Source organism: Macaca nemestrina, chromosome 9 (assembly GCF_043159975.1).
Source record: "Macaca nemestrina isolate mMacNem1 chromosome 9, mMacNem.hap1, whole genome shotgun sequence".
Lineage (NCBI taxonomy): Eukaryota > Metazoa > Chordata > Mammalia > Primates > Cercopithecidae > Macaca > Macaca nemestrina.
The window spans coordinates 46,045,442-46,063,624 of record NC_092133.1 but is presented as its reverse complement, the minus strand read 5'-3'; the positions used below and the strand labels follow the sequence as shown (position 1 = coordinate 46,063,624).

Below are 18,183 nucleotides of genomic sequence, written 5' to 3'. Positions count from 1 at the left end.
AAGTTATTGGAGAAAATTACACACAGTGAGCAAGCAAATGATAAGGAAGCAAAGCATCCTTATTGCCAATGTAGGGGTCACGGGAAAACTTCCTCTTCGCCCCCTGAAGTTTTGCTGAAAAGGCAACCGACAAAAGGCAGGTTAATAAGAAAAGGCATCCAGATTTATTAGTGCACACAGGGGGAAAATCGCAGAGTGATTACTCCTTACCCCTGATGGGGTAGAGAAGCTTGTATAACATCCTGAGATTATAGAAAAAATGAGGGCTCAGAGGATGGCCAAAACCAGGTTATGGCAGTAAATTAGGTTATGCTGGTAAGACAGGTTATGGGAGGGAGAGAAGAGAAGGCCTGGGTAGCAAAGATGGTCGTGTTATATAGATGACATGAAATTTTAAAGGTAAATGTTTCTTTCAGATCTTTAAATGTGTCAGAGTCTCAGTTAATGTTTCCTAGACCCAGCAAGGGAAGGCCCTTAGAGAGAGCCTGGCTGTATCAATGTAGATTTTCTCTTCAAATGCAAATGTCCCCCACAAAAGGCAGATTTTTAGCTATTTTTGTATTTTCCAGCCCTTCTGAATAGCCATCTTAAACTATGTCAAGGAAATATATTTTGAGGTAAAGTATTTTGGTTTCCTTAACAGATATGGAGAAGGTTTGAGTGGTCTTGCCCAACTAGCTACAACATTCCCTTAAGCCAAAACACCTAATTCAGAGCAAAGCCCTAACTCTCTTCAGTTCTATGAAGGTTGAGAGAGGTGAGGAAGCTGCAGAAGAAAAGTTGGACGCTAGCAGAGGTTGGTTCAAGGAGTTTAAGGAAAAAATCCATCTCCATAACGTAAAAGTACAAGGTGAAGCAGCAAGTGCTGATGTAGGAGCTGCAGCAGGTTACCCAGAAGATCTAGCTAAGATCACTGATGAAGGTGGCTACACTAACAACAGATTTTCAGTGTAGAAGAAACAGCCTTCTATTGGAAGAAGATGCCACCTAGGATTTTCAGAGCTAGAGAAGAGAAGTCAATGCCTGGCTTCGAAGCTTCAAAGGACAGGCTAACTCTTCTGTTAGGAGCTAGTATAGCTGGTGACTTTAAGTTGAAGCCAGTGCTCATTGGCCATTCTGAAAATCCTAGGGTCCTTAAGGATTATGCTGAATTTACTCTTCCTGTGCTCTATAAATGGAAAAACAAAGCCTGGATGATAGCACATCTGTTTATAGCGTGGTTTACTGAATATTTTAAGCCCACTATTGAGACCGACTGCTCAAAAAAAGGTTCATTTCAAAATATCACTGCTAATTGACAGTGCACCTAGTTACCCAAGAACTCTGAGGAAGATGTACAAGGAGATTAATTTGTTTTCATGCATAACACCATCCATTCTGCAGCCCACGGATCAAATAGTAATTTCAACTTTCAGGTCTTATTGTTTAAGAAATACGTTTTGTAAGGGTATAGCTGCTCTAGATGGTGATTTCTCAGATAGATGTGGGCAGAGTAAACTGAAAAACTCCTGGAAGGTATTTTTTGGATGCCATAAAGAACATTTGCGATTTGTGGGAAGAGGTTAAACTATTGATGTTAATGGGAGTTTGAAAGAAGTTGATTTCATCCTTCATGGATGACTTTGAGGGGTTCAAGACTTCAGTGGAGGAAGTAACTGCAGATGTGGTGGAAATAGCAAGATAACTAGAATTAGAAGTGGAGCCTGAAGAAGTGACTGAATTGTTGCAATCTCATGATAGAACTTGAAAGGATGAGGAGTTGCTTCCTATGGATGAGCAAATATATTGTTTTTTTGAGATGGAATCTACTCCTGGTGAAGATGCTTTTGAAATGGCAATACAATATTTAGAATATTATGTAAGCTTAGTTGATAAAACAGTGGCAGCCTTTGAGAGGATTGACTCCAATTTTGAAGGAATTTCTACCATGGGTAAAATGCTATCAAACAGCATCTCATGCTACAGAGAGTCAGTTGATCTGACAAACTTCATCGTTGTCTTATTTTAATAAATTGCCATAGCCACCCCAGACTTCAGCAGCTATCACCCTTATTTGTCAGCAGCCATTAACACAAGGTAAGATCCTCCACCAGAAGAACGATTACAACTCTTTGAAGGCTCAGAGGATCATTAATATTTTTAGCAAAAAGGTATTTTTAAATTAAGATAGGCTGGGCGTGGTGGCTCACCCTGTAATCCCAACACTTTAGGAGGCCGATTGTTTCAGCCCAGGAGTTTGAGATCAGCCTTGGCAACATGGCGAAACCCTCTCCCTACTAAAAATACAAAAAACTAGCTGGGCATGGTGGTGCGCACCTGTAGTACCAGCTACTCAGGAGGCTGAGGTGGGAGGATCACCTGAGCCTGGGAAGTCAAGGCTGCAGTGAGCTGTGATTACATCAGTGCACTCCAACCTGGCTTATAGGAGTGAGACCCTTTCTCAAAAAAAAAAAAAAAAAAGAAGAAAGTTTAGATGTATTACATTTTAAAGACAATGCCATTGCACACTTAATAGACTATGGTATCGTGTAAACATAACTTTTAAAATGCACTGGGAAACCAAAAAATTTGTGTGACTTCCTTTATTACAATATCCACTTTATTGCAGTAGTCTGGAACTGAACCTGCAGTGTCTCTCAGGTATGCCCGTATTTTTTTCATCATTCCTTACAATGTATGCTGGCAGATGGAACTCAGAATTTTAGAATTTCTTAGAAGCCAGGGAGAATGGTGGCATGAGTTGTGGCTTTGACAATATTTTCAGTGACTCTGTACCTTCAGGTTATTAGAGGGACTCAATAAACATTCCCAGGGAGCTAATGGTGAGAAATGAGCTTTGGATAACCAGAGAGAGAAAGCCACTCACTCTGTAGACACTTTGTGCAAAAGTGAGAGAGATTGATGAAGATTGTTGAAGATTGTTGCATGTACCAAACACACAAGTTTTATTGGCAAAATAATTCTTTTCGTTGTGTCCTTTTTTTAGCACTCTGAAACCCACAAAAACACTTTAACATTGATTTTTAGAACCCCACAGCTTCCAAAAGTAATTACTTCCAAAAGTATAATCCTGGGCCTTATTCTATTTCCATGTGGCACTGGGAATGATATTTGCAAGGAAAATAGAGTCACTAAGAAATGGTCGGCCTTCGTTACAGAGCTTATCACCAACGTCATTCTTGACCTTCCATTCAAGGCATCCAACCCTCTGTTTGGTGTCACTAAATATAGAACCATGTGCCATGCGCTCAGATGAAATTATCACGAGGAGCAGGTGAAACTTGTAAAACTAATGCTTGCTGGGGCTTTGTTGCCTTTCATCCATGGCTCCCAAATATTTGTCAAGTAGTAATTATTTTTCACAGTGCTCTTGGTGAGGTAACTAAGAATCATCACTCCTGTTTTGCACTGTACATTTTCTTGTACAAACCAAGAGAACAGAATGTGACTTCTCAATGAAAGACAGGAAGGAGAGTTTATAGCCTTTAGCTCCATAATGAAAACCATATGGTTAGTTACATCAACAGAATCACCTGAGGAGCTTTACGAATCACCCATGACTGGATCCCATCCTCACAGATTTCTCATTTAATTGGCTTTGAGTCACATCTGATTATTGAGGGGTGGGTAGTTAAAGCTGCCCGTGATTCTAATGTGCTGTGAAGGTTGAAACTATTGAGTTAAATAATTGTTTGGAGCTATTTTTTTTATGGCCCCTCCTGCATATATCCTGCAAGTGCCTCAAACTCAACATGTTTAACCTCCCCCCAAGCCTGTTCCCCCTACTATGTCTCCTATCTTAGTGACAGCTTCACCATCCAAATGGTGGCCTGTGACCAAAACCTAGATGCCATTCTTGCTTCTCTCTTCTCCCCTTGTCCATTCAGTCACCAAGTCCTGCCAAATGTAGCTTTCGGGTATTGCTTGAATTCATTCACTCCTCTTCTATTCCATCTTGGGTCAGTACATTTCAATTCTTCCCTCTCTCTTTTCTTACTCCCCCCTAATCTCCCACTCTTTAGCTAGAGTGAATTATTCAGCCTTTCTTTGGAAACCCCTTTATTAAGATACAATTTACCGCAAAGCCTCTTGCCACCACCAGCCAATACATTCCCTCGTCCAGTCCTTCCAGAGCTGGTCATTCGATCATGCTCTCTCTGACTTTTGCACATACTCATCCTTCAACCTGGCACACTGTTTCTTCCACCTCTGCCTCCAGACCTTATTACCTCCTTTCAGAAGTCAGCGCTGACTCCCATGACACATGAGCATGACTGAGTGCCCCTTCTTTGTCCTCCCAGAGTAATTTGGACTTGCCGCTTTCATACCTGTGATAGGTGAAACTGAAACGTCAACATGGGGGCCACTGATGAGAGGCAGTGAGCGCGGTGGTGAGAAGAATCTGGTTTGCAGGAGTCTGAGATTTGGGTCTTGGCTTTGATATGAAAGCTCTGTGCATTTGAACTCTGCCACTTCCCCTCTGTAAAACTACCTTCTCTTCTGAAAATGAGGACATTAAATCTACGTCACCTCCAGGTTCCTTAAAGCCCCAGATTCTGTGACTATGATTGATATCACAGATATGAATGTGTGTGTGTGTGTGTGTATATATATATACACGAGGAGTATATGTGTGTGTATGTGTGTGTGTGTATATATATTCTCCTCTTGTATGCATTAGTTTTTCTTCTCTTTGATTCTGTTCTCTGCACTCTTTCTTCATGACCTTATCTTCCTGAACCCACCATTTCCTTCCTTCTTTCTGGTTACTTTCACTTCTCTCTGCTCCCTTTTTGCATTCTTTGTCACCTTCCCACCCTCAGCTGCTCCTCCTTTTCCAAATAGTGCATTCCCTCATCTCCAGATTTGCTTTTGAGTCTTCCTCTTCTTGGCCTCTTTGAGCCTATTTATAATAGCTTTCTTAGTCTTTACCTTAGTGGTTGAGCTTATCCTCTCCTTTATGCATTCTTGTGTGTAATTTTGAGCCCAATTCCCTATTTGCTACTTCACTGGGCTCCTGAAACCTGCTCCTCATTCCTTTTCATGCATCCAGTTCTGCAAATCCTCTAGCTGTGGCCCTGCTGCTGTCTTTGGCAGGAAGCTTGAAAGGGGCTGGGAACTTCTAGGCCACAAAGCCCTGGGAAATTAATCAGAGCCTCTGGATCTCCCTTCCTGACAGCTGTACACAGTTCTGGTGATAATTGGGCCACCTTAGGGATAGAGATGCACCTTGTCCCTCCCCATCCCAGAAATGCCAAACTCATAGTTTTAATGTTTCTCTTCGAACAGAAAGGTTTTTAGGCTGGATGCTGGATGAATTTGGTTTGATGCCCTCTTCACCAATAGATAGAGCAATATAGGGTGGACCCCTAGTGTCCAGAATAAATTACTGCATCCTCAGGGGGTTGGTGGTCAACTCTCAAAATTGTGTTGTGTCCAACTCTAAGCAATGAGGAGAAAGTATATATATAGGTATGGATATTTGAAAATATTCTTAAATTATTTGACTGAGCACAGTTTAGAAAAGAGGCCATGAAAACACATACAAAAACCTCGCATAATTGCCTTCTGTCTACCCCAGGGTTTCTCAGCCTCAGCACTGTTGACAGTTTGGACTAGATAATTCTTCATTGAGAGGGCAGTTCTGTGCAATGTAGGGTATTTAGTGGCATCTCTAGCCTCTGTTCACTAGATGCCAATAGCACTTCAGTTGTCACAGTCAAAATTATCTTCAGATGTCAAATGTTACCAGGAGTGACTAAATCAGCCTCTGTTTAGAACCACTGCTCTATCCCAATACCCCACTCCCTGAACCTCTCTGGAATGCAGGTCATAGTAAACCCCAATATCTGGTCATAACGGGGATGTGAACCAGGTCCACCATCACTATCTTCGTGTCTTCCTACTAGGTGTTTCAAATCAGCTTTCTCTCACTCACTCTTGCCTCCCTCTTCTCTGTAACATTTCAGGTAACCAAGTTGTGTTTGGAAAGTGGTGTAAGGTCTATGGGGTTTGATTAGGGGAAGGATTGTAGAACCATTGCCTGTTTGAGGAGTAAGATTGGCTGTAAGTATGTAAGTATTTGTGTCAGTGACTACGAGAGACACACCTCTGTAACTGATTATACTTCAATACCAGATGGAAAATATTTAAACTTATAGGAAAAAACAAAGGTTGCTATGTTTTCCTTTTCTTTTTTCTTTCCTTTTCCTTTTTTTTTTTTTTTTTTTTTTTTTGAGACAGCGTCTCACTCTGTTGCCAAGGCTGGAGTGCAGTGGCACAATCCCAGCTCACTGCAACCTCCACCTCCCAGGTTCAAGTGATTCTCCTGCCTCAGCCTCCTGAGTAGCTGGGATTACAGGTGCCTGCCACCACACCCGGCTATTTTTTGTATTTTTAGTAGAGACGGGCTTTCACTATATTGGCCAGGCTGGTCTGAACTCCTGACTTCGTGATCCGCCCACCTCAGCCTCTCAAAGTACTGGGATTATGGGATTGAGCCACCGTGCGCAGCCATGTTTTTCTTTTTCGTTGGTTTGACCATTCTTCAACCCTGGCTCACCCCTAATATTTGTGGGGTCCAGAGCAAGAATACAAATGGAGATCCATACATCATATTTAAAAGTTACATGTATAACTAACAAACTGCTAAATAAAATATGTTCGATCCTTCTACTTTGACAACTGTGCCTTGATCACAAACTGGAAAGCCAGGTTCAAATATAGACTTCTGGGCTCTGCATCAGAATATGGTAGTGTGTGGAGAGTTGGCCCTTGGCCTTTCACCAACTCTCCCTTCTCCTTCTATGCTAGGCCTCTTCCTGTGCTATGTGGGTCCTCTGGATTGATTTGTGGGTACCCCGGGCTGCATGGCTGAGCTCTCTCCACAACCTCTACAGACCCTCCCTGCTTGGCCCGCCTTCAGAACTAGGGCTGCTCTGAGTGTGTGGTCCACCCTAGAAAGACAGGTTGGGAGATGAAGCTCTTCCAGGCCATAGCAGCAAGCTCAGAATTGATTGGGCAGGAAATTCTAGAGTTCTGGGTACCCAGATTGTGATCAAAAGAGTAGGTGATGACTCTGGGTGGGTCTTCCCACCAAGGGTCTTCTTGCCTTTATGGGATGGACACAACAAAAGGGGGCCAGAATTGGGCCATCTAATGTGTGGGACACTATGAAGGTGGTTCTCCTAGAGGTCTCCAGGTGCTCTTCACACCCACCTTTCCTGAAGTCACATTTTCAGCTGAGACTGGGAATAGAAAAGTGATTGCTAGTAACCTCAGTGAAATCCTCAGTGAGTTAAAGAAATGGTGGTTCCTCTAAAAAAAAAAATTAGGGTAAAAACAGAACATAAAATTTATCATCTTAACCTTTTGTAAATGCGCAACTCAGTAATGTTAAGTGTATTCACATTGTTGTGAACCACATCTCCAGAACTTTGTCATCTTGCAAAATGGAAGCTCTATACCCATTAAACAACTCCCCGGTCAGCCATGGTGGCTCACACTTGTAATCCCAACACTTTGGAAGGCCGAAGTTGGAGGATTGCTTGAGCCCTCCTCCCTAGGAGGAGTTTGAGACCTACCTAGTTATCATAGTGAGACCCTGTCTCTACAAAAAAAATTTAAAAATTAGCCAGGTGTGGTGGCATGCTTGTAGTCCCAGCTACTTGGGAGGTTGAGGTGGGAGAACTGCATAAGCCCCAGAGGTAGAGGCTGCAGTGAGCTACTGCATGCCAGCCTGGGTGACAGAGCGAGATCTGTCTCAAACCAAAACAAAAATAAAAGCAACTCCCCTATTCTTCCTTCCTCCAGCCCCTGGTAACTACCATTCCACTCTCTGTCTCTATGAATTCGACTACTTTAGATACCTCATATAAGTGGAATCATGTAATATTTGCTTTTTTGCGACTGGCTTATTTCACTTAGCATAATGTCCTCAAGGTTCAGCCACGTTATAGCATGTGACAGGATTTCCTTCCTTTTAAAGGATGAATGATATTCCCTTGTATGTATATACCACATTTTATTTACCCATTCATCCATCTATGGACATTTGGGTTGCTTCCACCTCTTGGCTATTTGAATAGTGCTGCTATGAACATGAGTATACAAGTATTTCTTCAAGACCCTTTCATTTCCTTTGAATATATACCCGTAAGTAGGATTGCTGGATCATACGGTAGTTCCATTTTTAATTCACTGAGGAAACTCCATACTGTTTTTGATAGTGGTTGCACCTTTTACAATCCCACTAACAGTGTACAAGGGTTCCAATTTTTATTTTTCTATATCCTCGCCAACACCAACACTTGTTATTTTTCTCTTTTCTGTATGTGTGTGTGAGAGAGAGAGAGAGAGAGAGAGAGACAGGGTCTCTGTCACCCAGGCTGAAATGCAGTGACACAATCATGGCTCACTGCAGCCTCAACCTTCCCAGGCTCAGGTGATCCTCCCACCTCAGCCTCCCGAGGAGCTGGGACTACAGGCATGCACGACCACGCCAGGCTAATTTTTATATTTTATGCAGAGATGGGGCTTTACCATGTTGCCCAGGCTGGTCTCAAACTCTGGGCTTAAACAATCCACCTGCCGTGAGCCAATCCACAGTGGCTCATGATTACAGGTGTGAGCCACTGTGCCCAGACATTTTCTGTTTTTTTAATAGTAGCCATCCTAATGGATGGGAGATGATATCTCATTGTGGTTTTGATTTGTATTTCTCATAATTAATGATGCTGAGCATCTTACATGCTTTTGACCATTTGTAGATCATCTCAAGCTATGTCTATTCAAGTCTTTTGCCTATTTCTTAATTGGGTTAATTTTTTTGTCATTGAGTTGTAGGAGTTTTTATATATTCTGGATATTAACCCCTTATCAGAAAATATGATTTTCAAATATTTTCTCACTTTCTATAGGTTGCTTTTTCACTGTTGTGTTCTTTGATGCACATATGTTTGAAGTAGTTGCAATTTTTTTTTTTGCTTTTTTTGCTCATGTTTTTGATGTCATGTCTAATAAATCATTTTCAACTCCAATATCATAAAGCTTTTTCCCTTCTATTTTTTGTAAGAGTTTAAAAGCTTTAGGTCTTACTTTTAGGTCTTTCATCCATTTTGAGTTAAATTTTGTATATGATGTAAGGTAAGGGTCCAACTTCATTCCTTTGCATGTGGATATCCAGTTTTGCCAACATTATTTGTTGAAGAGACTGTTCTTTCCCCCATTCAGTGGTCCTGGTACCCTTGTCAAAGATTATTTTTAAAAAATAGGGTTTAGCTAATAGTCTACGTTTAGCCTTAGAAGTGAATTTAGCTACATTTTGCTGCTCTTTGGAGATTTCCTTTTGTTTTAAAATCCGATGTAATTGAAGAAGGCTGCTTCTTTTGAGAATTTCCATAGAAATTGTGCTCAACAATAATTAACCAGTAGAAAACAAGCTGTCTGATTTTTTCCACCAGGGTCTCTAATTTAGGTCTTTATTGGAAATAGTCTAAGATACAGCAGACTGTATTAGGAATGTACTAGCAGCAGTTCTCAAGTACGGTTTACAAAACTGAGGGTTCCCAAGATCTTTCTAGAGAATCCCCAAGCTCAAAACTGTGTTCATAATACTAAGACATTCTTTGCCTTTTTCTCTGTATTGACATTTGAATTGCTGGTACAAAAGCAATAGTGGCTAAAACTGCTGTCACTTTAGACTCGAGACAATGACAACTATATCCATAGTCACTGTACTATTCATCATCATGCACTTGCAATAAAAGCAATGCTAGCTTCACCTAAGACTGTTCTTGATGAAGCTGTAAAAGTGATGATTAAATCTTGGCCCTTGAGTCCACATCTTTTTAATATTCCATTACAAAAGAGGAAGTACACATTAAAGTACTTCTGCTACATATACCAATGTACAATGGTTGTCTTAAGGAAAAGTACTTGTACAATGGTTTGTGCTACAAGCAATACTGGCCACTATTTTTTTTTTTCATGGATCATCATGTTTACTTGAAAGCATGAGTGATAAACTATGGTTATTCAGGTATGACTATTTGGTAGATATTTTTCAAACTGAACAAAGTGAACCTGATAATTCAAGGAAAACAGCTGAGAGTATTCATTGCCAATGATAAGTCTTGAAATTTCAAGCAAAACATTTCTGGAAAATTTTTATTCACCACCATAAGGTTGGCAGATTCCTAGTACTTAGAAAACTTTTTGATGAGACTAGTAATGATATTAACACTTGTGTGTTTAAAAATCCTGTAATAAAATATGTCAACATTTGGAAGACTTACAAACTCAGTGAACTAATAGTTTCTAATTCCAATATATAATATTGCAAAATCATTCATGGGTAAATGATTAATCCAAAGCACAATGGATTTTTAATGTAACAGAGTATGAAAAGTGCATTAATATGACTTCAGATTCCACAGTGCAACTTAAACCTTTAAGAAATTGACACTTGTTGAGTTTTGGTGTAGTATCAAATAAGAATATCCACAATTGTGCAAAAAGGCTATCCAAATCCTCTTCCCTTTTCTAGCTACCTACCTATAGTTGGACTTCCTTTTTATACTTCAGCCAAAACAATATATTACTACAGATTAAACGTAGACATAGATATGAGAATCCAGCTGTCTTCTATTAAGTCAGATATTAAAAAGATTGCAAATATGTAAAACAATACCATACTTCCTACATTTGGGGAGGAAAATGCTTATTTTTCACTAAAAATGTTTTATATGTTAACAGGCAGTAGGTTGATTAATGTTAGCTTTAGATGTATTGGTAAATATTTTTAAATGTTCTCAGTTTAAATTTCTAATATGAAAAGTAATGATAGCTATAACCCACATAAACAAAAGCTCATGGTGGAGGGGGGTACTCAATAATTTTTTAAGAGCATAAACGGTTCTAGAGACCAAAAAGTTTGAGAAATACTGTGCCAGAAATACTGAAGAACTGAAGGCAGTTGTTTAACTGTAACCTGAGATTGGTCTAAAAGGAGAAAATTTTTCAGATAAAATAGAAATCACGATTAATCATTAGCAATCATAACAATATTCTTTCTAGATGGTGATGGAAAGTGGGGACTGGTTGGTTGGTGGAGACCTTCAGGTGCTGGAGAAAATAAGGTGGAATGATGGGCTGGACCAATACCGTCTGACACCTCTGGAGCTCAAACAGAAATGTAAAGAAATGAATGCTGGTATGTAAGTTGGCCTTAGTGCATTTTATTTATTTATTTATTTATTTATTTATTTATTTATTTATTGAGATGGTGTCTTGCTCTGTCACCCAGGCTGGAGTGCAATGGCGTGATCTCAGCTCACTGCAACCTCTGCCTCCCAGGTTCAAGTAATTCTCCTGCCTCAGCCTCCTGAGTAGCTCAGATTACAGGCGCCCGCTACCACACCCAGCTAATTTTTTTATTTTTAGTAGAGATAGGGTTTCAACATGTTGGTCAGGCTGGTCTCAAATTCCTGACCTCAGGTGATCCACCTACCTCGGCCTCCCAAAGTACTGGGATTACAGGTGTGAGCCACCGCACCCGGCCCCTACTGCATTTATTAATACTCCTAACCACCTTCTGATTAAAGAATTAAGGATACCAGGAATCAGCATTTTCTTTAAAAGACAGGTCTCACCCTGTCACCCAGGCTGGAGTGCCATGGCATGACCATAGCTCACTGCAGCCTCAACCGCTTGGGCTCAAGTAATGCTCCCATCTTAACCTCACAAGTAGCTGGGACTACAAGGCACATGTCACCGTACTCTGCTAATTTTTAAATTTTCTTGCAGAAATGGGTTTCACTATGTTTCCTAGGCTGGTCTTAAACTCCTGGGCTCAAGCAATCCCCCTGCCTCAGCCTCCGAAAGTGCTGAGATCATGCCTGGCTTCAGTATTTTTATAGTTAAAAATAACCTGAAAACATCTTCTGTTGGTATGTCTATAATATGGAAACAGTGTTATAAAGTTGTACTATATATTAGAACCATATATTAGAACACTATTCAACAGTTTAAAATATTCACTGATAGAGATACCTAAAGTGTATTTATTAAGTGAAAAAGCACACTGCAGAACAATATGTGCAGCATAATCATATTTTGGGAAAAAAAACAAAATATCATCATAATTCTAAAATCCCTAACCTACTTCTGTGTATAGAGGCAGAAAAGTCTCTGGCAGCACATGCCCCAAACTGCAGGTTACATCCTCTTGGGGATGGAGTTTGGACGAAAATATTTTTATTATTTATTGTATACATTTTGAAAAAGAGGGAGAAAAAGTAATAATAGGATTATTGGTGATTTTTATATTCTATTTTGGGCTCTTCTGTATTTCTCAAGTTTTTCATATTATAGACATAAAAATTATATCATTGCCAGATAAAAAAATTAAGGCTCTCAGGAGTCCATCACTAAGTGGAGTAGTTTTGGAGATTTCTTTAAAGTGAAGGCAAAATTTTTTTATGTCTTTAGATTGTTGCCCTTTGCACAGGCCCCAGAAAACGTTCCTCACAATTACTCACCTCCCTCTAGGCTCCCTGGTAGAAGAGGACTAATTAACACCCGCCCTGCCTGAGCCTTGGTGTACAGGAAAGGTCCTGGCAACACATCTTTTCATTCCTGAGTTAGGCTCCCCCTAAGCAGCTTCCTGCCTCTGCGTCTCATCCCTGTCTCAGCAGTCTGGTGTTGGTTAGCATTGGATTAACACCTCTTAAAGACCCACCTGTATTCTCCAGCTGATTATCCAAAGCCAGTGGATAGGCTGGGTGCAGTGGCTCACGCCTGTAATCCCAGCACTTTGGGAGGCTGAGGCAGGTGGATCACTTGAGGTCAGGAGTTCGAGATGAGTCTGGCCAACATGGTGAAACCCTGAGTCTACTAAAAATACAAAAATTAGATGCGTGTGGTGGCACACGCCTGTAATCCCAGCTACTCGGGAGGCTGAGGCAGGAGAATCACTTGAATCCTGGAGGCGGAGGTTGCAGTGACCCGAGATCGCTTACTGCACTCCAAGCCTGGGCGACAGAGTGAGACTGTTTCTCAAAAAAAAAAAAAAAAAAAAAAGCCAGTGGATAATGAATGCACCAAACATTAAACATGGTTGTGTCCTTTCTGTTCTTGTGGAGAAATGATACCATGTGCTTCTGTGACCTTCCTTCTTCTGCTTTCCTTTCCCAGATGCGGTGTTTGCATTCCAGTTGCGCAATCCTGTCCACAATGGCCATGCTTTGTTGATGCAGGACACTCGCCGCAGGCTCCTAGAAAGGGGCTACAAGCACCCGGTCCTCCTGCTACACCCTCTGGGAGGCTGGACCAAAGATGACGATGTGCCTCTGGACTGGCGGATGAAGCAGCACGCGGCTGTGCTCGAGGAAGGGGTCCTGGATCCCAAGTCAACCATTGTTGCCATCTTTCCGTCTCCCATGTTATATGCTGGCCCTACAGAGGTGAGTAATTCCCAGAGCTGGGCTTTGAGAGTCAGAAATTCAGACTCAAACTTTACATAGAAGAGTAAATGAGTCTCTGGGATCCTTTCTGCTTCCTCATAAGCAGATTCTGGAATGTTCTGGTGTCTCTTCTTTATCCAGCTTCATTATGTTTCCACTCAGTATTTGAAAAATGCTAGAAGGCTGGGCACAGTGGCTGACACCTATAATCCCAGCACTTTGAGAGGCCGAGGCGGGCAGATCACAAGGTCAGGAGTTCGAGACCAGCCTGACCAACATGATGAAACCCCGTCTCTACTAAAAATACAATTAGCCGAGTGTGGTGGTGTGCCCCTGTAATCCCAGCTACTCGGAAAGCTGAGGCAGGAGAATCACTTGAACCTGGGTGGCAGAGGTTGCAGTGAGTCGAGATCACACCACTGCACTCCAGCCTGGGCAACAGAGCAAGACTCCGTCTCAAAAAAAAAAAGAAAAAAAGAAAAATGCTAGAAACATCAAATCAAACCTGTTTTACATTGCCTTTGAGAATATGGAAGTTGGCCAGTGAAAGAGGTGGCTAATGAAACTTAACTGGGTTATAGGGCAAGTTGTATCTAACCTAATATTCAATTTCAGAAGTTCCAGTTACTCACCATGCCCTGTGAGCTTCATTAGGAGAGGATATCTTTAAAAGATAAATGTCTCCCTTTTATCATAACACAGTGAGCTTATCACACAGAGATTTTCTTTGTCCCACTGCACCACCACTGTAGTGGATCTGAATGAGTTTGCCGCAAGTATGATGAATAGAAAGGGTCTCAACCCTTTGGAATGCCCCAAACTGAGTTTAATGAATTAATTCTCTTCAATCAGATCAAAGTTCCAGGCCCCTACCTCTCCTTTCCATCCTTTGTGTTGCTATCTGGGCTTTAAAGAGGGCAAGTGTTCCGTTGAACTGAAATCAGCATCTGCATGTGGAAGGTAATTAGCTCATTAACGGCAGTCAGATAATGAGATATTGGAGTTTGTAATTTCCTTTAAACTGCAATTTATTGTGAATAGGGAGGCACTGGAAAGTAAAATCCGTACAGTTCTGTAGAATACTAAGATTTGAATGTTCTTGTCCTGCTAGCCTGTTTGGAGAAGAGATGAAGAAATACAACCTTGATTTATGAGGGAGGAAGCCTACCTTTAGAGCTCCTACCCTACCTAACATAACAAAGCATGACGAGTGGATGGAGTCTTAGAACCTCAGTGATTTTCTTGCAATTCTTAGTTGACTCACATTACTGAATTACTTTTAAAGCAGAATAAAGGTGTCTCCATAAACCATGACCCACAGATTTAACCCATAATGACCAGCATGTCCCTTATGTAACATTTCCTAGGTCCAGTGGCACTGCAGGTCCCGGATGATTGCAGGGGCCAATTTCTACATTGTGGGCAGGGACCCTGCAGGAATGCCCCATCCTGAAACCAAGAAAGATCTGTATGAACCCACTCATGGGGGCAAGGTCTTGAGCATGGCCCCTGGCCTCACCTCTGTGGAAATCATTCCATTCCGAGTGGCTGCCTACAACAAAGCCAAAAAAGCCATGGACTTCTATGATCCAGCAAGGTAGGTTTTCAGGGGAAAATTCTTTTATCAACATCTGTATAATAGAAATGATGAGGCAGAATTTGGGCCCTTTGAAAAACTCTCCAGTGCACTGCCACATGCTCCCAAGTGGACTGAGTCCCTTGAGAGTCAGGATGTGGTCTTATACATTTTGTCCCCTAAAGTTGTACTACAGTCTTTTGCATATAGTAGATGATCCATAAATATTTCTCTTTCAACATGCATTCTTGAGCATGCGCGGAGTGTCTGGCACACTAAGTGAAAAGAAGCAACACAGAGATTGCAATGAATATTTATGGTGCACTTGCTCCCCATGCTGAGGGCTCACAGAAGTAGGCAGATAAATAGAAGACAGTCTCTGGTCTCAAGACACTTCCCAGGAACAGTATAGGTGCATGGTAAATACTGAATGGATAGCTGCCATTATTTTCCTTTTCTTCTGCAAGTTCCTGAAGATTTAGAGGAGTGCCCACTTTCAAAGATGCAGCATTTTACAGAAAGAACGTGGGTCTCAAAAACCATAACCTACTCCAGGAATCCTTAAGGCAGATATCATTTACCTACACTGAGTTCTTTGTTGCCACCCTGTAACAGGCACAATGAGTTTGACTTCATCTCAGGAACTCGTATGAGGAAGCTCGCCCGGGAAGGAGAGAATCCTCCAGACGGCTTCATGGCCCCCAAAGCATGGAAGGTCCTGACAGATTATTACAGGTCCCTGGAGAAGAACTAATGCCTTTGGCTCCAGAGTTTCTTTCTGAAGTGCTCTTTGATTACCTTTTCTATTTTTATGATTAGATGCTTTGTATTAAATTGCTTCTCAATGATGCATTTTAATCTTTTATAATGAAGTAAAAGTTGTGTCTATAATTTAAATACACACACATACACACACACACACAAACTGAAGACCAAATCTTAGCAGGTGAAAGCAATATTCTTATACATTTCAGAATAAAATTAGCTCTATGTATTTTCTACTGCATCTGAGCAGGCAGGTCCCAGATTTCTTAAAGCTTTGACCATGTGTCTAGTTACTTGATGAAAAATGAATATATTTTCCAGCATGTCTTGCCAACCTGCACTCTTAACAATGTCATTTATCAGTTATAAAACATATCAGATTAAGCATCCTCTTCTGTACAATTGACCAAAACAAAAAAAATTTTTTTTCTCACTCTAAAAGAGGTGTGGCTCACATCAAGATTCTTCCTGATGTTTTACTTCATGCTGTACAAAGCCTTAATGTTGTAATCGTATCTTACGTGTTGAAGACCTGACTGGAGAAACAAAATGTGCAATAACATGAATTTAATCTTAGAGATCCGTGCAGCCTATTTCTGTCACAAAAGTTATATTGTCTAATAAGAAGAGACGTCTTAATGGCCTCTGTGAGTAATGTAACTCCAGTTAAACGGTGACTTTTAATAGCGTACAGCGCTTTGATGAAAGGAGGTCAATGTGGCGATGTTGTGGAAAGTTATCTTTCCCGCTCTTTGCTGTGGTCATTGTGTCCTGCAGAAAGGATGGCCCTGACTGCAGCAGCAGCGTCAGCTATAACAAAAAATAATTCACACTATCAGACTAGCAAGGCACTAGAACTGGAAAGACCACAGAAAACAAAGAATCCAGCCCTTTCATCTTACAGGTGAACAAACTGTGATGATGCACATGTATGTGCTTTGTAAGCTGCTGAGCACTGTAACAAAATGTAAATTTGCCATTATTAGGAAATGCTGGTGGCAGTGAAGGAGTACCCAGGCCACTTGACTCCCAGTCTGGTGCCCTGTCTACACCAGACAACACAGGAGCTGGGTCAGATTCCCCTCAGCTGCTTAACAAAGTTCCTTGAACAGAAAGTGCTTACAAAGCTGCCTTCTTGGATGCTGAAAGGTCGAGTTTTCTGAACTCCACTGATTTTATTGCAGTTGAAGAAAAAAAAAAAAAAAGCTATTCCAAAGATTTCAAGCTGTTCTGCAAACATCTTCTGATGACTTTACTTCCTAAGAGGCAATGTTTTTACTTTATGCATAATTCATTGTTGCCAAGGAATATGTGAAGAAACAGCACCTTTTAATATATAGGTCTCTCTGGAAGAGACCTAAATTGGAAAGAGAAAACTGTGATAATTTTCATATTCTCATTTTTAAAAAAATGCTAATCTTAACTAACAGTTCTTTTGAGAATAAGTTACACGCAATGGCCACAGCAGTTTGTCTTTAATAGTATAGTGCCTATACTTATGTAATCAGTTACTCACTACTGCCTTTAAAAACAATCCAGCATATTTATTGAAAACATGAGACAGGATTATAGTGCCTTAACCGATATATTTTGTGATTAAAAATATATATATTTAAAACTGCTCTTCTGCTCTAGTACCATGCTTAGTGCAAATGATTATTTCTATGTACAACTGATGCTTGTTCTTATTTTAATAAATTTATCAGAGTGAAGGCTGAGTTTTTTCTGCCTGTAACATTGGGTGTGGGTTGATCACACAACTTAAGGGCTTTGTGACTTTGTATAACTGGAGTGAGACAGCAGCAACTCTCTTGAACATCATAATTGAGACTATTTACCCTTACTCATGTCTTTTTTTTTTTTTTTTTTAAACTGAGTCTTGCTCTGTCTCCCAGGCTGGAGGGCAGTGGCACAATCTCGGCTCACTGCAACCTCCACCTCCTGGATTCAAGCAATTCACCTGCCTCAGCCTCCTGAGTAGCTGGGATTACAGGTACACACCACCACGCCCGGCTAATTTTTGTATTTTTAGTAGAGACAGGGTTTCACCATGTTGGCCAGACTGTTCTTGAACTTCTGACCTTGTGATCCACCTGCCTCAGCCTCCCAAAGTGCTGGGATTACAGGCCCACCGCACCCTTTTTTTTTTGAGACAATCTCACTCTGTCACCCAGGCTGGAGTGCAGTGGCGCAATCTTGGCTCACTGCAACCTCTGCCTCCTGGGTTTAAGCAAGAGTAGCTGGGATTCATTACTGGGTATATGCCCAAAGGAATATAAATCATTCTGCTATAATGACACATGTACACATGTTTATTGCAGCACTATTTACAATAGCAAAGACATGGAACCAACCCAAATGCCCATCAATGACAGACTG

General features: G+C 41.0%; 1 protein-coding gene across 4 annotated transcripts in view; it reads left to right on the top strand.

Annotated features, from left to right (window-relative positions):
* Positions 1-17,516, top strand: part of LOC105480926 (3'-phosphoadenosine 5'-phosphosulfate synthase 2) — a 186,361-nt gene extending 168,845 nt beyond the window's left edge. For all 4 annotated transcript variants that reach the window (XM_071069539.1, XM_071069538.1, XM_011740134.3 and 1 more), the window contains 4 exons: positions 11,077-11,212; positions 13,195-13,463; positions 14,831-15,060; positions 15,655-17,516. In XM_071069539.1, the coding sequence (XP_070925640.1) occupies positions 11,077-11,212; positions 13,195-13,463; positions 14,831-15,060; positions 15,655-15,793 (774 nt within the window). In that variant the 3' untranslated portion in view covers positions 15,794-17,516. The remainder of the gene's footprint in view (positions 1-11,076; positions 11,213-13,194; positions 13,464-14,830; positions 15,061-15,654) is intronic.
* The last annotated feature ends 667 nt before the right edge of the window (positions 17,517-18,183 follow it).